Source organism: Gopherus evgoodei, chromosome 7 (assembly GCF_007399415.2).
Source record: "Gopherus evgoodei ecotype Sinaloan lineage chromosome 7, rGopEvg1_v1.p, whole genome shotgun sequence".
NCBI classification, from domain to species: Eukaryota; Metazoa; Chordata; order Testudines; family Testudinidae; genus Gopherus; species Gopherus evgoodei.
Window position 1 is genome coordinate 6,995,817 of NC_044328.1, and position 24,343 is coordinate 7,020,159.

Consider the following 24,343-nt stretch of genomic DNA (forward strand, 5'->3'; position numbering starts at 1 on the left):
ACCCATACCCCTCAACCCCCAGCCCCACTCCAAAGCCCACAACCCCAGCCAGAGCCCCTGCACCCAACCCTCTGCGCTAGCCCTTAGCCCCCTCCCACACCCCAAACCCCTCATCTCTGGCCCCACCCTAGAGCCCACTCCTCAGCCAGAGCCACACCCCAACTCTCTTCCCCAGGCCTGAGCCCCCTACCACACCCCAGACTCCTCATCCCTGGCCCCACCCTCTGCCCCAACCCTGAGTCCCCTCTCACACTCCAAATCCCTCGCCCCACCCCCATCACACATGACCTCCATATTGGTGCACATAACAAAATTCATTCCACACACGGATGTAAAAAATGAGAAGGAACATTGTCCAGTCTTAAAATCCAGTCTTATTAGGAAAAGCCCTGTTTTTTGATAGTCTCTTAGATGGTACCAAAGACAGTAATAACTGTCATTCCAGATGGCGTTTGGGACTCAGCTGGAGCCGGCAGAGGTGGTGAGGGGTGGTGGTGGTGAGGTTATCTGGGTTTCTTTCTCTGCCCCATTCTGGTCAGGTCACCTCTCAGCTTTGGGATAATGAGGCCGGGGTCCCAGCAAAGAGCCAGGCTGGCAGCTATGATGGTGAAGCACACTCTAGTAGCCTCTGTCTGTTCTTTTTTGTTCTTTCATTTCCCCACAAAATCCCATTCTTTCAGGACCCAAAAAGGGAGACATGGGTTGAATAGTATCAGAGGGTAGCCGTGTTAGTCTGGATCTGTAAAAGCAGCAAAGAATCCTGTGGCACCTTATAGACTAACAGACGTTTTGGAGCATGAGCTTTCGTGGGTGAATACCCACTTCCTCAGATGCATGTCACCTGTTAGTCTATAAGGTGCCACAGGATTCTTTGCTGCTTTTATGGGTTGAATAGTTGTCCATCAATTAGACTTAATATCTGACATGTCAGTTTTGGCTCATTAAATTCCAGCTCCACATATCCTGTTTTTAACAAGCATAATTTCAACAAGCATAATTTCAACAGAGTCCTTGAATCATATATTTGGCCTTTTTGTTTAGACTAATTTAGAATTATTCCACCCCCCTTTTGTATCTTTTCCCATCAACATTTGTTGTTATAGATTATGCCATTTTTTTTTTAACTTTTACATAATTTTTACAGTTGAGTTTGCAGTTCGGGTCCATTTGTCGGCCCAGTTGTCACAATCAACCCTGAAGAACCATCAAACAGAACAAATGTTGATCACTGCTAGCTTGTGGTGAGGCTTTAATCATTAGCCTAGTGGTAGAAGGCTCTATCCTATTGCCAATCCCATGAGCCATCTAGTCTTGCAAAGATTCAGACTGAAGGAGCACGGAGGATACCTTTGCTGTCAAAAAAACCCCACCCCAGAACAAAACAAAAACCTAGTGCTCCCAGACGGCTCATATCTTCTTCAGTTTGAACTATGAATCATAATGACTAATACACAATGACAGGCAGTTTTGCCTTGCTCATCTACGCTGCACTGTATAAATTGAAGCTTATTAGCAGAGGTCATCTTCAAGTCTTGCAAACCTTTGGTGATTGAAGCTGTCATTAAGGGGTAAAAATTGCATTGGTATCATGAGCTGGTTCTTTAGGAGAAACTTTTGCAGGGTTTTGTTTGGAGACCATGCACATTAAAGTGGAAAAATTTAAATCAGTGGAATTGAGGACAAATAAGAGCTCACCAAAAGACTTAAAGGTGACCTATTTGGTTTTTGACATTAGAGATTCAGGTCTTGTCCACCCTGGAAAGTATTGTGAGAATTGGTAGAATTATGATATCCAAGATACCAAGGAACTGAGACTGGATGAATCTAGAGGGAAATTGGTTTTATTCAGATAGTTAGACTTGCTGACTTTTTTTGGATAACACCTATTTAGCTAAAATGCTTTGAGTCAAAGCTCTCCCTGCTAGGGAGTTGGCTCCATGTACCTACTGCAGCTAAGAGCTGAAGAAGCTTCCATTACACATGACTGGGTCATCCAAGACGTCATCCAACAGAAAGAGAGGCAACATGTGGCATCCTTGATATTTTGAAGTGAGGAAAAGAACTCCCAGGCCCCAGTGGGTGCAGGGGATTCATAGGTTCTAGGACCATTGGGATCATCAGGTCTGACCTCCTGCATAACACCGGCCATAGAACTTCCCTGAGATAATTCCTAGAGCAGATCTTTTAGAAAACCACCCAATCTTGATTTTAAAGTTGTCAGGGATTCAGAATCCACTACAGCCCTAGGTAAACTGTTCCAATAGTTAATTACTCTCGCTGTTAAAAGTTTACACCTTATTTCCAGGCTGAAATTGTCTAGCTTCAACTTTCAGCCATGGGATTGTGTTTTATCTTTTTCTGCTATATTGAAGAGCTCGTTATTAAATATTTGTTTCCCTTGGAGATACTGGTAGCCTGTGCCTTCTCTTTGTTAAGGTAAATAGATTGAGTTCTTTGAATCTAGGACAGTAAGGCATGTTTTCTAATGCTTTAATCATTCTTGTGGTTCTTCTCCAACCCCTCTCCAATTTATCAACATCCTTCTTGAATTGTGGGCATCAGAACTGGACACAGGATCCCAGCAGTGGTCAGACGAGTGCCAAATACAGAGGTAAAATAATTTCTCTTCTCATACCTGAGATTCCCCTGTTTGTTCATCCTAGGATGGCATTAACTCTTTTGGCCACATTGGGAGCTCACGTTCAGCTGATTATCTACCACAGCCTCAAATCACTGCTTCCCAGGATAGGGTCCTCCATCCCATAAGTATGGCCTGCAGTCTTTGTTCCTAGATAAATATGTTTACAATTAGCTGTATTAAAGGGTTTGCTTGTGCCCAGTTTCCCTAACGATCCAGACTGCCCTGAATCAGTGACATGTTCTCTTGATTATTTACCACTCCCCCAATTTGTGTGTCACTTGCATAGGGATGCTCAGCAACACATCACTGGACACATTGAAACATCAGGGGAACAAACCAAGGGGCATCAAGGATGAAGCAGAGTGAACCATTGCACTCCGCAACCCAAAGTGGCCTGGGTCCTGTTGACTGCCAAGTCACAGAGCATTGATTGGGACTTTGAACAAATTCTCTCCCCTGCAGTAACAGTGACCCAGAGGGCTTGAGCACTGGTAGCTGTACAATATCCTAATTGTGGAGGGTGAAATTCACTTCTGGGCAGTGGAGCAGTGCAAGGAGTGTGCACCTCTCAGATCCCAAGTGAGTCTTAAGTGGTACAGGGGGAAATATCCCCAGGATAGGACAAATAGAGTGCCAATAGCCCACAGCCACTGTGGAAATAAGCTGTGAGAGAGAACAGGAGGGACATACAAGGGGTGGTGGGACCACAACAGCATTGTGAAATGGGGCAGTGGGTCAGCTGTCTAATGCGCCAGGTTCTGTGCGTTTACTCTTCATTTTAAACGCACAGGTATGCATGCCAGTTACATACAGCCCTCCACGTCTCAGCCTCCCCAACTGGGTGGGAAGCTGGTGACTCACAGAGGGTTTCTATGACTTGTAAGTCTGGAGCAAGCGTTTCCGTCCCTCATGCTCTCTGAAATTAAGGCCTGGCCTAAGCTCTGGTACAACCCTGATTCAGCCACTGAAGACCAGCAATGGGTGCAAACTGTTGCTGATCCTCACATACAGATGAGAGACAGCAGGATTTGCATTGCTCCTGCTCCTCTCTGTGCTTAGGAGGCCATGGTGGTGTAGCTACAGGGATTTCAGGGTTACTGATGGGTGAACTGGGTCTATCCCTGAATGATGGTGTCAAGCTCTGCAGGGATCACTGCACATTTCACCACATCCCCAGACATTCTTTCGTCTCAGACAGAGACAGAGGCACATTCAGAGGGGACAGTAGGGGAAGGGGAGACAGAAAATGCACATGAACACCATGGCTCACCCTGCAGGAGAGAGAAGACTTCTGCTTACAGGGATGCTCAGACACACGCACACTCCCCACTAAACAAGTCCCAGTGTTTGCAGGTCTTCCATCCCCAAGGGGCTGATCCATATTTTATTGCCTGTTTCCTCAGCCGAATGATTCAAGATGCAAACAAACAAAACCCCTCCATTTTCATTTTCTCTCCCTGCCAGAGCATGGGCGGGTTGGGGTGGGAGATCCAGCTGATGGGACAGCTCTGCTGACAAGAGTCAGCTGGCGTAACCGTGTCCTTTCTGAAGACAGGCTCATATCACTCGCCTCCTTCCTGGCTGTCCCAGGTGGGTTGTTGTCTGCTCCAATATTCTCTCTCTCCCGCCACCTCCATTTCATTTCCCTGGGATGAGTGCTTGTTATTACAATATTAGAAGGTGCTGGCTCAGGCCTATTTATCTGTAGGGTTTGTGAGGAAGTCCACACTCATATAAATGTGGGAATTGGATTGATTTCCTTAGGTGCTCGTTACATTGAGTTACGACTGGGCTTGCCAGAGGTAACTTTCTCACTCCATATTAGGTCCACAAGTCCCGCTCTAATACAGTTTGGGAGCAGGTGCATCATGGTTTAAATGCTTAATAGCTTGTCAGGGCAGTTGAATCAAGCAGGTAATTTTCTCTCCCTTGCATTTTGACTACCATATGGTTACAGGAGAATCCACAAGCACCAAATAAGTGACTTACCTTATTAATCTGCTTTTTCCAGGGGGAGTAAACAGATTTCAGTGCCACTGTAGCTTCAAGGAAAGTTGATTGATTTGAATAGAGGGCTCATATGCCTCCCTTGGACTGGATCGAAGCAATCATTGTCCCTAGAAACCGGTCGATATTCTTCCTTCAATGTAATTTGCTTCAGCCATACAGGTGGCATTGGCATGGTGTATACAAGGGTGAATGGACACATGGTACTTTGCACTGAGGCTTATATTGAACAAGTCAATTATTTTTTGTATGTGTAATGCCAACAGCCCGCAGTAGTCAGCGGGCAGAATTGAACCTGCGACCTCGGAAGCTTAGTGAATGAGCCTCTACCGCATGAGTAAAAGCCAACTAGCTTTGAGTGAAGGCTGTAGAGCAGACTTATTTTATCTCTCTCTCTAAGTGGTCTAGGTGGGACAGAGCACTGCACCCAGAACGTGGCTGGGTTACATAGTTTTCCCATAATACAGCAATGAGAGCCTTTTGGAGCTTGTAGTGAATGCTGCCCCCTGCAGGCCAGACCCCATATTCCAAAATGGAGTTGACCTTTGATCTCATCAGGCCTCCCTCCCCATGCTTATATGACAATGACAGTTACTCTACACAGATCAGTCTGTTTGTCTTAGGGTTTATGTATTGCTGCTCGCCATCATAGTGAGCGTCTTCCATATAAAATAAGTTAATAAGAGCCTAATGGATTCTGTGGAGACCCCCCGGTCCCTCTTTGGAGGTTATATAAAGCTCTGCTTCGGTAGCATATCCCAACCAGAACTGTAGCATGCAGATGTGCAAGGGCCTGTTTATCTTTCTTTTCTCTTACCTGGTGCACCATTTTGCTTTGGCGCTGGTGATGTCCCAACAGCTTTGTGTTGAGAGTGGATAAACTGGCCACGACGGTGCAAACTGATGATGAGGCGTTCTGAGCAGATATGCCAAACCCGCGGAAAAAAACACAGAAATTGGGTTTGTTTTTGGCTTAATTGGCTTGTGAGTTGTTTATTGGCTAATTTTTGGCTTGTAACTTGTTGTTTCTCTTTTTAATCAGCTGCAGGCAAGGGGCAAGCAGGGGCAAGGGCGGGAGAGAGTCAGGGGTGCACAGTGGGCCCACCACAGTCCCAGACTGCACGCCAGGGCGCTCTAGTCACATAGAGTGTTGGGGTTCTTAGGGATTGGCTTGTTTTGGCCTTATTTTGAAATGAGATCAGCTTGATTTGGGGTTTATTGTGAAAGTTGGGTGCTTATTTACCACGTGAAAGTTGGCAACTGGTTCTGAGGAGAGTCGGATTTTGCAATTTTACAATTACTAAAAATATCATTTTGGGTTGAAATGAAAATGATATTTTTTTAAATTAATAGAACTGAAATTTTTTGAAAAAAATTGCATTTCAGGTCAAACCAAATCTTTTGTTATGACGAAATCAAAATGTTTCTTTTAAATTTTGAGCTTTTGATTCTTTTTTTTTAATTAAAAAAAATAAAATTAAAGGCAATTTTGAACCCAAAAGTCAATTCAAACAAAACAATCAAAATATTTTCTTCTGGAAAATGTTGAAACTGGCTGTTTTGATTTTTTTTTAATGTTTTTTAATTTCAAAATGAAAAGTGTCAAAATATCCACATATCTGTTAAACATTCCCATGTCACTGAATCTGAATTTTTCTCAGAAAAAAAAATAGCATGTGAAAATTCCTTCCCAAGCTCTAGTTGTTAGATTAGTGAGCGGGAATGTACAACAGAATGAGCTTTTCCGACCTTTTACTGAAAGCCTGTGTCTTTCCTCTCATCGTCACAACTTCCACCATTGCTAATCATACTATTGTTATTCATCATTATTTATTTTATCAGTACAGAGTAGCAGCCGTGTTAGTCTGTATCCGCAAAAAGAACAGGAGTACTTGTGGCACCTTGGAGACTAACAAATTTATTTCAGCATGAGCTTTCGTGAGCTACAGCTCACTTCTTCGGATGCACAGAATGGAACACACAGACAGGAGATATTTATACATACAGAGAACATGAAAAGGTGGAAGTACGCATACCAACAGGAAGAGTCTAACCAATTGAGATGAGCTATCATCAGCAGGAGAAAAAAAAATTTTGAAGTGATAATTAAGATGACCCATAGAACCTTCTATGGGTCATCTTAATTATCACTTCAAAAGATTTTTTTATCAGTACAGTTATTTTCACGTATCCACTAATTAATCCTGAATATAATTCTTTGTCGTATAAAATAATATTTAGGTAGCTATTGCTAATATTTAAGTATTTTTGATATTAGTTGTTGCTATAGTCAGTTTGCAGATCAGTAAACTGAGTCACAGGAGTTGAGAACCCAAGAATCCTGACTCTCAGTAGCTTGTGCTCGAGCCTCTAGATTCACTGTCTCCTCCACCTCCTGTGTCTTACAACTGGAGTAAACAAAATTAATTGCTGTGTGGCCCTTTAAAGGCACCACATTAATGAAATCAATGGAATATAGCCCATTCTGACTCTCTTTGGTCATTAGCTCAGCTATCCTTTGTGAAATGTATACAGTAAAAGCACCTCTGGATGTGGACCTCTGGGCACTGGCTGCTCTGAAGTGGATGGTCTTTGAACCGTGGAAGTTGGAAATGGAGATATCATAGTAAAGCCACTGTGGGCTAGATTCATGAAGGGACTTAGGTGTCCAGCATTCACAATACCCTCCCTCCTGCCACTCAGCTGCTTCTTAACCCTGAAGGTGCCTAAATTCCCTAGGCACCTAAATTTTCACTGTTAATGTCCCTGATGTGTTCAGCAGCTGAGCACACACCCAGCATAGTCCTTACCCCACCTAGCGGTTTGGTGCTTAACTCCCAGTGGGATTCACGCACTAGACGTTCCCCTGCCTATGTAGTCTTTGGGTCCTGATCTGGTCGGTTTGCTGGGAGCACACCTACCCTGCCTAGAAGAGAAGGAGCTGACCCTCTGGATAAACTTCAGTTTAATGCAGTGATTAGGGCAGTCTACTGAGAGGTACGAGTTCAAATCCCTTCTCCACATCAGGGGTGCGGAATTGAACCTGAGTATCCCACATGCCAGGGGACTGCCCTAACTGGATTAAGGGTTATTAAGGCAGTTTCCTGCTGCTAATTCTTTCCATGCATGGCATAGGGAGCTGGGAATTCAGGCCTGTGAATTTTATGAGGGCACTGGGCTCATAAAATCCGTTTACTGGGATCCTGAGTGGGCAGCTCATTGGCCTCCTTGGTGAAGCTAACCCTGAATGAGCATAGGTACATGCGATCTCATTAAATTGCTTATGGAGTCTGGGGCTGCACAGGTGACTAGCTAATAGCTGTGAGAGTGCAGTCAAGTGGTTAAAGGTGGAGTCAGCGCTCTCCTTTCATTCCCAGCTTCACCATTTGCTGCGTGATCTTGGGCAAGTCATTTGGGCCAAAATGTTTAGACTTGGGTGCCCAATGTTAGACAGCTCACTCGTTCTAGGCACCTAAATAACTAGGTTGGTTTCCAGAAAAGAAGGCTGGTACCTATAGGGGTTCAGCACTCCTCAATTCAGGTGGCTAGATATGCATTTAGATGCGTAACTTTAAACACCCTAGTTTGAAACATTTGGCCTTCACCGCTCCAATGCCTCAGTTTCTTCATCTGTAAAATGGGGATAATGTTTCCCGATGCAGCCACTGGGACTTTATGAGTCTGAATGGATTAATTCTGGTCAAATGCTTCAGGATCTCTTGACAGAAGATGTTACGGAAGTTCAGAGTATTACTGTGATGTCCTTTGAGACTTTCTGCAAAGCCGTTGTTGTCCGTCATTGAAATACAGAGAGCACAAGGAAAGCTAAAGAAATAACGATCATACTTCCTCTCTACCTATTCTTTGAAAGGGCAAGTCAAGTGACTGATAATGGGCTAATGAGAAAGGGTCATTAGGACATCTTTACAAGATCTCTTTTTGGGAGATCTGCAAGTAATGATGGGAACAAAACCAAACTGGCTTTGTGGGAATATTAAACTACTTTTTGTATTCTATTTGAACACTGATTGAAACTGATTTGAACACTGATTGAAATTAGGGATTTCTTCCATTGTCAGGTTTTCACTACATGATATATTGTATCTTTCCCTTGCATAATCATGGATCTGGTTGTTCAGAGCTTCAGCGCTGCTGGTGGGGGCCAGACCAAAGAGATACATCAGTGTTCATCCTATTTCCATTACAAAGCATTTAGCATAGGTTTGAAGATTCCTGCCCCAATGAATGTGCATGTTCTGGGTGCCCCATACAGCTGAGTTAATTACTCTTGGATTATTCAGTTTTATCCATCAGACTCTTTAGTTTCAACATTTTTTGAGAGGGAGAAGTCAACCAGCTACTTCAGTGATGATCTGGGTATTGATACCTAGATAGATTTAGTACAGATAAGCTCAAGCCATACAAACTGGAATCTGATTAAGCTTCCAAACACCTCATGCTCTGTGGGTGTTCAAGTCATTGCGGTTGGTTTAGCTCATTTTAAGATGAGACCAACTGCAAAAATTGGGACCAAAGGCATGATGAGATGTCATAGCCCCATTGGTAACAGTAACTGGGCTTCCCACCTTATGGATTCCACCACTGATTTATTCTGGAGCCTGGCCCCAGACATCTTGTTTTGATACTTTGCAGTGGACAACACCAACATTGGACTATCTCAGTATGATGCCCGGGTGCATTATCCACACTGAAGCAGTAAAACAGGCAGGCTGAGGACAGACTGTGGAATCAATCAGACTCTACAGTCAATTGGCAGGGAATCTGTAGCAGCTCTATTATACTCTTTAGGGGAGCAATGCTTTTCACTTTGGCACTGGGAGACGTGCATGGCCCATTTCTGCAGCAGATGCGTAGGTATCAGAGTACTGATCACAGCACCCCCTGACACTTCAAAACCAGAACCAGTGACCCTGAAATCATAACTAACACCTGTCCTACAGCTGGTATCAGAGGGAGCATACATCTAGCAAGTGCATTGCATTCCTGAATATTTTCTATTCAAATATATGAGGAGGAGGATGAAGGGGAAAGGGGGGGGAGGAGGAAAGGGACAAGAGAACATGCCAAGGCCACCAATCCTCATGCTTCAGGGCATAAACTGAGCAGTGATCACCATAAAGGGTCAGGAGGCAATTCCTTCCCAGGCCATGAATTTTGCACAGTTAGGTGCATAGTGAGGATTTTACATCCTCCCCTGAAGCATCTGGAATTGTCCACTGTTGGAGACAGGATAGCAGACTACATGGACATTAGTTTTTTGTGGGGGTGGGGGAAGGTGAAAACACAGAGAAGCAACAAACAAGGGGAACAGATTCCAAATGCCCTCAGAGGGGAGGAGGAGAAAGCTGCAGAAACCCCTTTCTGATGGAAGCAGTGCTTTTTGCCAGTCACAAATGGGCAGCGTCGCCCCCAGATCATCTGCTGTCTCTTGTGGGATCTGCCTGAATCTCTCTACCTAACGCAGAAAAATAAAACACCTGGCACAGATCAGCATGTGGGCGACAGAGTTTTAGAGATGGCAGTATGGATACATTTGATTTAGACATGAACTCAGTTGCTACGATGTGGATATGGATTTTGATCCCGATCTCTGGGCGGGGGGAGAATGTGTTCAAGGTTTTTGCTGTGGACTCATCTGTTCTATTTGTTTTAAATACAAATTGTACGGGAGTGTCCAGGGTGCGGCGTGGGATCAGGCTATCATTCTTAGGAACCTACAAACAGCCCTGATCCTCCATTGAAAACCACCTGAGTGCACCTGGAATCAGTGGGGCTCTGCCTGGGCACAGGGGTTTGCCCATGTGATTCTCATTGCAGAATGGGGAGCAGTAGATGTAGACACAGTCTCTGCCCTAAAGGGCTCAAGGTCTTTCTCCTCTCCTTTCCATCTTCTCCCTGGAATGAAACCTCAGGTTTAGGAACAAGAATGCGCAGCCTCAGGCATCTGTTCAGGTGCTATTTTTTCTCCCCAACGTTTGAATAACCTTCTATTTTCTTTTTGTCTCTTCTTCCCTGCAGGTCAACGGACTATGGCACTACCTATGAAAAGCTAAATGACAAAGTGGGCCTGAAGACTGTGCTGAGCTACCTTTATGTCAGTCCTACGAACAAGAGGAAGGTAAGGGAGATCCATTAGTCTGGTAGCCATAGAAACAAAATTACCATCCTTGCTTCATTCAATTCAAAAGAATTCTGATCCTAAAGCAAAATCCAGCAGTGAATCCTGAGGCACCCAAGGACATGAATCTGGCCTAATTTACACTGGTGTAACTCCGTGAAGTTCAGAGGAATTACTCTTGATTTACATGGCAGTAATACAGATCAGAATCAAGCCCTTAAACTCATGCAGAAAGTGTCTAGTCTGTTGTTAGAGAAATAAGGGAGCTAAATTTACTTGTTGCTGTTCTACCTCCAAATAAGCTGAATTCACACAAATGTTTTTGATACACTTGCCTCTGCTGATTTCAACGAATGCACCTCTCCTTGCCTTATTATCAGCCACTTAGTATTGGAAACACCAAGTAAAGGACATCCCTTCCTTGCATTCCACGCTGCTTCCTTTTAAGTTTCCTTCATTTAGCAAAAGAGTTGGAGGAAAAGCTGTAACTGACACCTGTGGCTGGTTACGTCATGTCAGAGGGCTGATATGTTTGTGTGTGGAACTGTGGGCTGGGACCCAAGCTTTGAGTGGAACTTGTGGGAGAGAACATGATGTCATAGCTTTCAAGCCTTCTGCCCAAGCTTCCCACATGATGCAATTAAAGCTGCAGCTGACTCACAGACCACAGACGGAGCGTGACTACTGAGTGCTTTTTGATTTAAAGTCATCATTGTGGTGGTTCAGGGAACTAGCAGAGGCCTGGCACTTTTAGCTGCCCCTGGAAGTCAGACCAAGATTGCTCTAGCTAAATGCTTGTATCAGTATTGCATGTTAGGCAGGCTCAGAGACTATTATGTTTGATCATTTTCCAACTGCCTGTATCATGTCTCTCTCTATAGCTTTGCAGAGTTATATTTTGCTGCTATTATTATTTACTATTGTTTTTTCAATCACTGGTCAGGCCACAGAGGTTTCAGGCCTCATGTTTATTTCTCTGTCTGGAATCTTTATGGCCGGCACATTTCTATAACAATCAGCCAGAACTCCTATACCCATATGTATATGGCAGCTTTTTCATTTTTTTCAAAGCAGAGGCTGAATTCTCGTGGAAATTATCTTCACCTTGTCAATGTTCTGAGTGAAATGGGACAAAGTTGTTTGCATTTTGCTGTACAGATTTTATCACTGCTGCCCCCACAAGGTCCCAGCTGTTGTGCTCAAAGGAGTCATTTTTTGAGAGTCCAAAGGCAAGTCAGAAAGATGACAACTGGCCTCATTAAGAGACTTTATTCAACTGAGTGTAACTGAAACCACGCAAGCATCAGATAGGGTTGATTCTGAACTGGTTTGTGAGATCTAGTGCACAGGATTGATATGGAGACAGTCTGTTGGTACTGGATGAAATTCTCTGGCTTGTGTTATACAGCAGCTCAGACTAGAGGATCACAATGATCTCTTCTGGCCTTAAAAGCTATGGCTCTACGAAGCAAGCTGGAGAGCTGATTCCAGTTCATTCTGTTTCCAGAGCAATTTCACCCACCTAAGATCTGGAGCAAGATATCAGGTTGCAGATACAGTACACTTTGCTTATTAGCAGCTTTGCTTATTAGCAACCACTTGTTTCCCCGCAAAATGGTGCCATTATCTGGCAGTTTCCAGGAAGCGGATGGCTTTGTTTTCAGGTGAATGCATACATGTACTTGTGCAAAGAAACAATAATTGTAGAAGCTGAGCTACTGTTTATTTAATTTCTGCTTGATACAATGTTGAAAAATAAAATGCAAAAAGGCACAATCAAAACCAGCCATAATTGTTACCCTGTAACGAGGAGAGCAAATTTAGATCTTAGCCTGCTGTGCTGTATGTCCTTACATTGGTCCTCCGCCTGTGGGACACCGAGTGCAGCAGCACATAATTTTACTATAGTGTTTATATATAAAGAGCCATCCTGGCCATCACATTACTGCTTGTTGCCCCGGGTTGTGTTGATCGTGTGATCCTGTGAAATGTTACCACTATTCTTAACGCACCGAACAACGGCTCTTGAGACACCCAACTTCTCAGCTACTTGAGTTTGCTTAGCGCCTGGTCATGTAGGGCCTCCAGAGCCCTAACTTTGTCAGCAAGAGATGGTCAGTGTGTTTGGAAGCTGGGATGTGCAACAGAAGTAACTGGCTGCATAGGTTCAGAGCCAGCAAATCGATTACAGGTAGGACCTCTCTTCTAATAAAGTTAACAGGCAGCCTGGCATGCCTGTTGCCAATATCCATATCCCATTAATATCAAAGTTCATGGGACAGGAACATTTGCAGGCAAAATGTTGCTAGTGAGCAAAAGTTACTACTGGGGTTGCTATTAAGCAGAATCTACTGTATTAAATCATCAGAGTTCTCTTATTGCCTAATCACAACCTTGGGATATACTGTTTTCTAACAACTTCGGAAACCCTTCTGGATTTACAGCTTCGTCCAGGAGTGGCCAGCCTGAGAAGGAGCCAGAATTTAGCAATTAACATTACCAAAGAGCCACGGTAATACGTCAGCAGCCCCCTATCGGCTAACACTCTTCCCCCAGTGTCTCCCACCCACCTGCAGCCGTACCAATCAGCGCCTCCTCCTCCTTCCCCATGCCTCCTGCCTGCCACAATCAGCTGTTTTGCAGTGTGCAGGAGGCTCTAGGGGGGGAGGAGCAGGGCATGGCAGGCTCAGGGGAAGGGGCAGGGGCCTTGGGGGAAGGGGTGGAGTGGTGGCAGGACCTGAGGCAGAGCAGGGGGTTGAGCAGTGAGCACCCCACAGCATATTGGAAAGTTGGCATCTGTAGCTCCACTTTGGAGTCAGCACCTATACAAAGAGCTGCACATTAACCTCTGAAGAGCCACATGCGGCTCCGGAGCCACAGGCTGGCCACCCCGGTAGTCCTTTCTTGGGTGACCGTTCTACCATCCAGTAGGTATACTTGCTCCTTGCCGTTTCAATTGCATCCTATCCTAAATGGTCGTGCATTGTTGCTGCACACAGTTCAACAGCTGCCTTGTTTCAACCTCCGATTGGTTCCACATTGGTGGAAGACAAAGTGTGATTTCTATGTACAGAATTTGTAAAGTGCTTTGAGCATCTCCGTTGCTGTATTAGGTTGTCTTGGATTTGTCATTCTCCAGGATCATGTCACCATGAGCCACCCTCTCCTTTGCGTTGTCTAAGGATGAGAGAGAGATGAATGCATGTTACAAGAAGCAGCCCCAAATACTTAGACTATAAACTTTTCTGGGCAGGGAGCATTTCTGTTGTAGTTAAATGTTCATACAATACGTAGCACAATGGTGAACTTGTCTCTGACTGGGGCCACTAGGCACTCCTGCAATATGAAAAACAACTATAGGCAGTAACTCCCCATGTGCATTGGATGTAAATCTTACAACCTCTTTGTTTAGCTGTCACAAGAGGGCAACATGAACACTCTCTCTCTCTCTCTCTCTCTCTCTCTCTCCATTCCCAGGTGAAATGTTTGTACAATGTGTATCAGTTTCTCCCTGAGTTTGAACCGCCCAGGCTGTCGATCAGACTCAGAGATGCTCACACTTTCTGTCGATTTGATTAGCTTGCACACTGCTGCTAACGCTGTCTGCTCATTAGTCCTTAGACTATTAACAGTTACTTGGAGGAGGAGACCCCGCTACATCCATCCATTCCTAACTGATTTACTAGGGAGAAGGATAATCACTTCTCGGCTGCCCTGAAGAACTAGAGTGGGAATTACCTGTCAGATTCCTTTGAAGCCTATAAATTCAACTGCTAAATAGGAATTATGCATTCAGCTGAGTGCCAGGTGTATAAACATCATTTACCTGAATTGGCAACTTATCCTGGGTTTAACTAAAGTACAAGGCAAGAAGATCGAATCCTCCCCCCCTTTTTTATGTTAAAGCAGAGCTCTTGCCTCCAGTTTTGGGGAGCATAATGGCAAATTATTGAATTCAGTGGCATTCTTCCGTAGTGCCTAGAGCCATTATGCTGACAGGTCATTAGGAGGTGCTAGTGTCCTAATATCAGGCTGCCCCCTGTTTCCCATAGTAATGATTAATATTATCAGTACTTTGCAACTGCATGGCACCTTTCAACCTCCAGGATCTTTACACGCAATAATGAATTATGCTTTCTATCTATCTATCCATCCATCCATTAAGATTGGATGCCTTTTTGGGGTGAGGTGAGGAAACATTTGTTAGTCAAACACAAATTATGGGGCTCAGTACAGGAGTAATTGGATGGAACTCTGTGGCCTGTGCTATCCAGGTGATCAGACCAGATGGTGCAACGGTCTTCCCTGCCTTTAAAAATCTGTCTGTCTATCCTAGGATTTTATCCTGCCACCCATCACCATAACATCTCAGTACCTTCCACGTAAAACCAGTTGCAAAGTCTCTAATGAACTTCTTGGGGTCCTTGGCACATTTCTCCTTTCAGGGTAAAACATCTGCTTGGGATAGGAATTTAGGTTTCAATTTTTAATTATTTATATATTTATTATATGCATATTAATTTCCTTTAGTTTAGGTTGATTCATTTCAGGGGCTTTCAGTTGACTGGGTTTTTTGGGGTGGACGGGAGTGCCAATGTTGCGAGCGTCATTCTTGCACTGGAAAGGCCTTTCTGAAGAGGCAGGTTTTGCAGTATTTCCTAAAGACAGTCTGACTCTGGATTCGCCTCTTGTCCTTTGCAAGTTTGTACCATAGGGAGATCTCCGACTGAGAATGCTTTGTCTCAGCCTCTTACCTGCTTTGCAATCTGCATTGTTTCAGAGTAACATCTTTTTCTAGAACTCGTTGAACAATTGACCTATGAAGGAAGGCTGAAGGAATTGGGTTTGTTTAGTTTGGAAAAGAGAAGACTGAGAGGGGACATGATAGCAGTTTTCAGGTATCTAAAAGGGTGTCATCAGGAGGAGGGAGAAAACTTGTTCACCTTAGCCTCCAATGATAGAACAAGAAGCAATGGGCTTAAACTGCAGCAAGGGAGATTTAGGTTGGACATTAGGAAAAAGTTCCTAACTGTCAGGGTAGTTAAACACTGGAATAGATTGCCTAGGGAAGTTGTGGAATCTCCATCGCTGGAGATATTTAAGAGTAGGTTAGATAAATGTCTATTAGAGATGGTGTAGATATTATTTGGTCCTGCCATGAGGGCAGGGGACTGGACTCGATGACCTCTCGAGGTCCCTTCCAGTCCTAGAGTCTATGAGTCTGTGAGTCTATGAAGTGACTATTTTTCACCACAAAAAAAAAAGTATAGAAATGTCAAATTATCAGATAATTTCAGCCAACTCTGCTTTGCAGCCATGTAGCATTTTTCATCTGTAAAGCTCAAAGGTAGGTAAATAGCCTTATCTCCATTTTGCAGGTAGGGAAACTGAGGCACAGAGAGGGGAAAGGACTTGCCCAAGGTCACACAAGGCCCAATTCCTCAAGCTATTAAGGCATCTGACCCCCACTGATTTCACTGGGAGTTAGGCTATGATCCTCAAAGGTATTTAGACACCTAAGTGTACCACAGACGGTGCCAACCGGAGCTAGTGTGGAAGGAAGAATGATCAAGCAGTTATGTATCTTAGAACATTTGAGTCCTATTCCTGGCTCTGTCATTGACTCAAAAGGTAGCCACTAAATGACTAGCAGCCCTTGGCTCAGGATGTGACAAATAATTCCCGGTGTCACTGTGAATTAGGACTTGGCTTCTCTTCCTCAGTTTTCCTCATCGGTAAAGTGGTGAATAGTGATCCTTACTGTACCTAATTTACTGGAGGAGTGTGGGAACTAACTTACTGGAGTTTGCTCAGTGGTCTGTAACTGTTTAAACCAGGGGTAGGCAACCTATGGCACAAGTGCCGAAGGCGGCACGCAAGCTGATTTTCAGTGGCACTCACACTGCCCAGGTCCTGGCCACCAGTCCGGGGGGCTCTGCATTTTAATTTAATTTTAAAAGAAGCCTCTTAAACATTTTAAAAACCTTATTTACTTTACATACTATAATAGTTTAGTTATAGATTATAGACTTATAGAGACAGACCTTCTAAAAACATTAAAAGTATTAGTGGCACCTGAAACCTTAAATTAGAGCGAGTAAACGAAGACTTGGCACACCACTTCTGAAAGGTTCCTGACCCCTGGTTTAAACACTCTACATTTGCTGCTCTCCAGTGATTGCTGTATCAGGGTGTTTCTAAGTAGAGGAAGATACTCTATATTCATTTGTCTGTTGTTAATCTCTAAATGGTGCCCTCTGCAATTGTATACCTACATTGTATTCACAGATGCCTAAACATAGGTACAGAGCGGTTAAGTGATTTCCACAAGGCCTTGGATCCACTGCCACCTTACAGCATTGTCTACTGTACGCTCATCTGAGTGTGTGATCTTGGCTGCTCTCAGGTAAGTGTACAGTAGACTCTGCCTCAGTTTTCCAATCTGTAAATTTAGGACAATCTTGTTTTACAGATCGGTAACTGAAGGCACCAGAGGGGTTAAGTGACTTGCCCAAGTCTCTACACTCAGTCATTAGCAATCAGGTTAGAATCCATGAGTCTCCTGCTCTGTCTACTAGACCGCAGAGCTGCTTGATGCTACGTCTCGCACTTCAAAGGAGTGGGATGCGGCAGTATTTTGGGGGGATGTTTTCTAGAAACGGAAATGGGTATTTGGAAAAATACACCCTACGATTATGTAGTAGCATCACAGACAGGCAGACAGCACGTATTAAATAAAACTATAGCCTAGAGGTAGTGGTCTGAGCACAGGCCTGGAAGCCAGGAGCTACTGAATTCTAATCCCACCTTGAGCAATGACTCTCTCTTTGCCTCACCTATGAAGTAGGAATACTGTTACTTATCCTGTTTAGAGGAGTTGTGGGGATGGATTGAGACATATTTTCATCCTGCTTTGAAGCTGAGAAATGATATCAGCAATCGCCTGGTATTCATGAACTGCTGCCCTCTCCTGGCTGGAGCCAGAACTGCTTGACTGTTGTATTATAGTCCCCGTATTGGGAGGAACTCGGACGATTTCTCCATTTGCTCGAGTGGTCGGGTTCTGTGCATTTGCAATGAGATCTGAGCCCTTTGTCACCATGGAGTTCCAGGCGGTCGTGATGCACAGCCCATGGACAGCTGTGAAGTCCTCAGTAGTTTTGGTTTTCATACATAATTATTATTTCCAGTAATGAGGGAAAGCCAAAGTGCCTGTTGCTGTGAGATTTCCACCCCCGTTAAGAGGCTGTAATTAGCAGAGCGTATTCTAGGACGCATCCTTCACTCCAATGCATACACCCACCCAGTTATTTGCATGAGAGCCCACAATAGCAGGCATCTGGCTCAGCATCAATTACGTACAGGTTGAAATGGGCCTTATGACTCTCTGATAATTTTCTGAGAGACTCAAGAATCATCTCACAGAAGCCTTTGCTGCAGATGAATATGATTCAAAGGAAAACAAGGCTAGCAATGTGAAAAAGCAAAGGTTTTCCTCCAAATAGGCATTGCCTTCCTTGGATTTTCTGTTCCATGGATCCATCCGTAGGGATATGGCAAAAGATTGCTGGGTGCTCTGCAGGTATTCTCTGATGGGCAGCAGGAATGGCAGTTTTCTGTTGATCTTGTTTGTGTGTGATGCATTCTCGGCTGTAGTTACACATTATTATAGGCTGATACTTACTGCAGTGTGGGAACAGGAGTTGCAGTTGTTTGCGCTTTCTAATAAAAATTTTTCCCTGTGCATTGCCAGCTGTGTTACAGATCTTGACACTGTTGCATCTGAGCCAGAGACAGGCCAGACCCTTAGCTGGAATAAACTGCAATAGCTCTGATGACTTCAGTGGAGTTCCATCACTTTATGCCAGCCGCTCTTTCATGTGCATGGATGTGTGTGGCAGAATCAAGGGCTGGGCTGCAGGGGGTTTGTGGCTGGAGCAATCGTTGTTGGAAAGTAGAAATGAATGGGGAGTGGTGAAGGCAGCAAAATGAATTGGTCTATGCTGGGGAAGAATTGTTGTGGAGTTTAGAATTCAATGATCTGTTTCCAAATAAAAATCTGACTTGGGTTTGTTTTTGCTGGGTTTTTTTAACCAGGCATTTTTGGCAGCTTGCAGGGATTTTCCTTGTGTGGGGATCTACACCTAGTGGTAGAGACTGTTGTAAGGCTGAGTATTGAGACGCATTTATGTGTAAGCGAGAACATGCACAAGGAAGGAATGGAGGGATTCAAACTCAGTTGTTATGTGGATGGGAATAGGAGGAGGGATGGACGTCAAGGAACATTTCAACAAATTGCTTGGGTTATAGCTAGTGAATCCCCTGGGGCTGTGTGGAAATGTAACTTCTAATAGGCATCCTTACTGATTGGCACTGGAGCGATCATTCAGCTCTTGGCTTTCACCCTCTTGGTGCATGGTGCATTATGGGAGATAGTCTGTGCACAAAACCCAGCACACAGGGGAGAGTGGGAGCCTAAGGTACCTGAACTACAACTCCCATAAGGCACCCTGGTGCCATTTTGAATCAAAATACTTTGGGTTTTCAAGTTTTCCTTTTTTCAGCAAAATAACATTTCCCCTGGAAAGCGGACCGTTCTCCTGAGAGATTTCCTTTAGGTGAAAACCCAGTTTTCCACTGAAAAAGCTGAGGTGGAAAATTTTCCACCCGCGTTGAGCCTTGGGCTTCAGATGAGATTGGATAGAGGGAGAAATGAAAAAGTAAAAAACAAACCAACCATAGATATTGTTCACATGCAGTGAATAAATCTGAGGTCCTGTTTGCTCGGGGCCATTTAATATTCCACTGCACCCTACTAAAAGTGAGGGTGATAATCCTAGCGTTCTGGCTGGATTCCACTAAGGTAAGTATATTCGGCCTCCTTGGATGCTCCTTGCAGTTTCAATTGGACACAGCTTTTGTCTGAAGTTGTTGTATAGTGTTGCTCTTGGCTCCGTCCTGAGGATTTAAGTGGCACATAGCCCTTGCACAGCACTCTGCACCTGGGGAATTTCACCTGTAGAAATTATTCAGCTATGATCAAAATGAGGGTTGTCCCAATGCGATACTTAAAACAGAACTCCAGTGTGAGAGAGAGTGATACGAAGCTCGTAGAGCAAAGTAACCCAGAGCACAGGGGCAGTAGAGGAGAAGAGAACATCTCTCCTGCCCTGGTAAATGTCTGGGTCCCACAGCCCCATCCTATCAGACCCCAAAATGTTACACGCACACTTTGTCTCTCTCTATACATATACCAAGAGATTTCTGTATCTAGAGAGAGAGAGAGAGAGAGAGAGAGAGAGAGAGAGAGAGAGAGAGAGAAAGTGTGTGTGCTTGCAGGAACATACACAGAATTACATTAAAAGAACATTTATGGTTGCAAAGGGAAGCCCTCAGTAATTAGGAAAAGCCAGAAATAAGGTTGTTGGTACAACCTTAATTCAGCCTGGTTGTGCATATGCATTATGATAATCTTTATTAACATGATCACATACTATTTTTCCACAGGACCTTTGCCTCATTCAATGCACAGGATGGGGGTGCTCACTGAATGAACAGCTATTCAATATTTTTTTCTCATCCTCTTTGTTCAGTGTGTGCCTCAGATAGGGTGACCAGACAGCAAGTGTGAAAAATCAGGACAGTGTGTGGGGTGTAATAGGAGCTTAAATAAGAAAAAGACCCCAAAATCGAGAGTGTCCCTATAAAATTGGGACACATGGTCACCCTAGCCCTGGCCCTTATTTTCTGTACACTATTCAAGAACATAAGAACGGCCATACTGGGTCAGACCAATGATCCATTTAGCCCAGTATCCTGTCTGACAGTTGGCAATGCCAGGTGCTTCAGAGGGAATGAACAGAACAGACAATCATCAAGTGATCTATCAATCACTTGTCGTCTACTCCCGGCTTCTGGCAAACAGATGCTAGGCACCCTGAGGGCTTGTTTTCATTACCAGGGTAAGTTGACCTAAATTACTCTATTCCAGCTATGTGAATAACTTAGCTGGAATCAATGTAGTTTAGGTGTTCTTACCCTGGTGTCTTCACAACGCTGAGTCAACAGGATACGCTCTCCGGTTGACTTCCCTTACTCTTCTTGGAGAGCTGGAGTACTGGGATTGACTGGAGAGTGCTATGCCATCAGTCTACTGGGTTTTCACTACACCTGCTAAATTGATCCCTGCTGGATCTCCCAGGTAGTGGAGACAAGCCCTCAGTCCACGTGTCCACATGGTGTTGCACCCTTGCCCATCCTGGCTAATAGTCATTGATGGTCCTATCCTCCATGAACTTATCTAGTTCTTTTTTGAACCCTGTTATAGTTTTTGCCTTCACAACATCTTTTGGCAAAGAGTTCCGCAGGCTGACTGTGTGTTGTGTGAAGAAGAGCTTCCTTTTATTTGTTTAAAACCTGCTGCCTATTAATTTCATTTGGTGACCACTAGTTTTTGTGTGAAGGAGTAAATATTTCCTTATTCACTTTCTCTATACCAGTCATGATTTTATAGAGCTCTATCACATCCTCTTTTAGTTGTTTCTTTTGCAAGATGAAAAATCTGTCTTTTTAATCTCTCCTCATATAGAAGCTGTTCTATACTCCCACTCATTTTAGTTTTCCCTTTTCTGTACCTTTTCCAATTCCAATATATCTTTTTTTGGTTGGGGTGACCAGATCGGCACAAAGTATTCAAGATGTGGGCATACTATGATTTATATAGATACATTATGATACTTTCTGCCTTGTTACACTGCTCTACAGCTAAAATGCTTCTGAAATAAATGTAGTCCAACTTTACTAATTCTGGGTCACTGAGAACGAAAATGATGCTTAAAATTGTTGATTGGCTCTAGTTTTCAAGATATGCTGTTGGGTCCATATATATGACCCTTGACTTGGGAATGGCAGAGGATAAGTGAGTTATAAAGGGAAGGGATCTCAATTTAAACCAGAAATGACTAAAATACATCTTTGACTGGATCTATGAATAAATCTATGACTGGGTTTGGACAGTACTTGCTTTTTAGGCAAAACAATGAATGATGCAATCTGAAGCTGGTATTGCATCATACATGATAATGAATTGCATCATATTATTCCTAGAAGTCATGGATGATGCAATCATAAGGAAGTTTACATCACTTTGCTGAACAAATTGCCCTATATCAGCTCTAGAAATCATACAGTGTCGTGCTCTCTTATTTGTCAGTGTTTGATTTTGCAAAGGGACACATTTCTGTTTTGCCAAAGTGAGCAAAGATGCCTCGTACTTGTGTGAACAGTGCAGGTAACTTCTGCTATGTTTGTGGTGAAGTGACTTTTGCATCACAAAAGCGCAGTATAACCACTATGGTTAAGAAAGCCTATCTCACCTTTATTTTGGCTGCAAAACTGGAGATCAGGACCAGAGGTGGGCCCCACACATATGCTGCAACACTTGTGCAACAAATCTTCCCCAGTGGTTGAACAGGAAAAGGAAATCTGTGCCTTTTGCAGTGCCAATGATTTGGAGAGAGCCAACAGCTCATACCAGCAATTGTTACTTCTGCATGGTGCCTCCAGTTGGGAAAGGCATGTCAAAGAAGAAAAAGTGGACTGTGCATTATCCAAACATTCCATCAGCTATATGCCCAGTACCCACGGAGAAGGACTGCCGGTTCCTGATGCACCTGAATCATTCTCACTTGAGTCAGATGAGGAAGAGGAAGAGGATGAAACTTCTGGTCCTGAACCATCAATGGCACAGGACCCACATTTTCTCCCATCCTTCTCCTCTGAACCACACCTCATAACACAAGGTGAACTGAATGACCTTGTCAGGGATTTGGAACTACCCAAGAGTAAGGCAGAGCTGTTGGGCTCCAGACTACAGCAGTGGAATCTCCTGGCAGGCTATCAGGGCAAATGGAGCCCATCAATGCTTGCAGACTATTGCTGGACAGTGACAAGAGATGCTCCATTTAATGAATACAAGAGACAAGCCAAGAAGCGCCGAGTAAACACTGAATAGGACTAAACTATGTACATAATAGATTTTTGCCTTTTGTTTCCTAATAAATTTTATTGATATAACCCTTTTGCTGATTTTTAAAGTGTTACATAAACAGGACAGGTGAAATATTATCATGTAAAGCAACCATAAACACTGGAATAGATTGCCTAGGGAAGTTGTGGAATCTCCATCTCTGGAGATATTTAAGAGTAGGTTAGATAAATGTCTATCAGGGATGGTCTAGACAGTATTTGGTCCTGCCATGAGGGCAGGGGACTGGACTCGATGAGCTCTCGAGGTCCCTTCCAGTCCTAGAGTCTATGAGACTATGAAAAGACCTAGGTTTACAATTTATGATTAAAACTCTACTATCTACACAATATACATAGACATAAAATATAAAAACTTAAATATCTTAGAAATAGTAGCCAATCAGTTGTTTTAATTGTCATATTTGAATTCAGCACATCAAAATACATAATAAATAGCACATTTTATCTCTGAAGCAGACGACTTCTCAAAAATTGTAGACCAGTGTTATCTATCGCTTGCCTAATGGTTCCTAACACTGTTCACTTTTTTGACTGCTGCTGCACATTGAGTGGATGTTTTCAGAGAACTCTCCACAATAACTCCAAGATCTTTCTTGAATGGGAACAGTTAATTTAGACTCCATAATTTTGACTGTATAGTTAGGATTATGTTTTCCAATGAGCATTACCTTGCATTTATCAACATTGAATTTCATCTGACATTTTTCTGGTTCCAGTAAAGATAACTGGGGACATCACTATTTACTCTTTGCTGCTATCACTATTTACCTCTCTCCATACTAAATGCTGATCACTTATTCCTACCCTTTGTTTCTTGTCTTTTAACCAGTTACTGATCCATGAGAGGACCTTCTCTCTGATCCCGTAATAGCTTACTTTGCATAAGAGATTTTGATGAGGGACCTTGTCAAAGGCTTTCTGAAGGTCTAAGTACATTATATCTCTGGATCACCCTTGTCCATATGTTTGTTGACTCCCTTAAAGAATTCTAGTAGATTGGTGAGGCATGATTTCCCTTTAAAAAAATGTTGACTCTTCCTCAACAATTCATATTTGTCTATGTGCCTGATAATTTTGTTCTTTATTATAATTTCAACCAATTTGCATGACACTGAAGTTATGCTTACTGGCCCGTAATTTTCCTGATAACCTCTGAAGCCTTTTTAAAAAATTGGTGTCATTTTAGCTATCCTCCCATCATCTGGTATAGAAGCTGATTTAAATGATAGGTTACATACCACAGTTAGTAGTTCTGCAATTTCACATTTCTTCAGTACTCTTGGGTGAATACCATCTGGTCCTGGTAATTTATTACTGTTTAATTTATCAATTTGTTCCAAAACCTCCTATAATGACTCCTCAGTCTGGGACAGTTCATCAGATTTTGTCACCTAAAAAGAATGTTTCAGGTGTGGGAATCTCCCTCACATCCTCTGTAGTGAAGACTGAAGCAAAGAATTCATTTAGTTTCTCTGCAATGGCGTTACCTTCCTTGAGTGCTCCTTTAG

At 43.5% G+C, this 24,343-nt stretch overlaps 1 protein-coding gene across 1 annotated transcript in view; it reads left to right on the forward strand.

Annotated features, from left to right (window-relative positions):
- Nucleotides 1-24,343, forward strand: part of SORCS3 (sortilin related VPS10 domain containing receptor 3) — a 495,944-nt gene that overhangs the window by 245,261 nt on the left and 226,340 nt on the right. Inside the window, exon 3 of the mRNA XM_030570154.1 lies at nucleotides 10,688-10,787. Coding sequence (XP_030426014.1) covers nucleotides 10,688-10,787 — 100 coding nt within the window. The remainder of the gene's footprint in view (nucleotides 1-10,687; nucleotides 10,788-24,343) is intronic.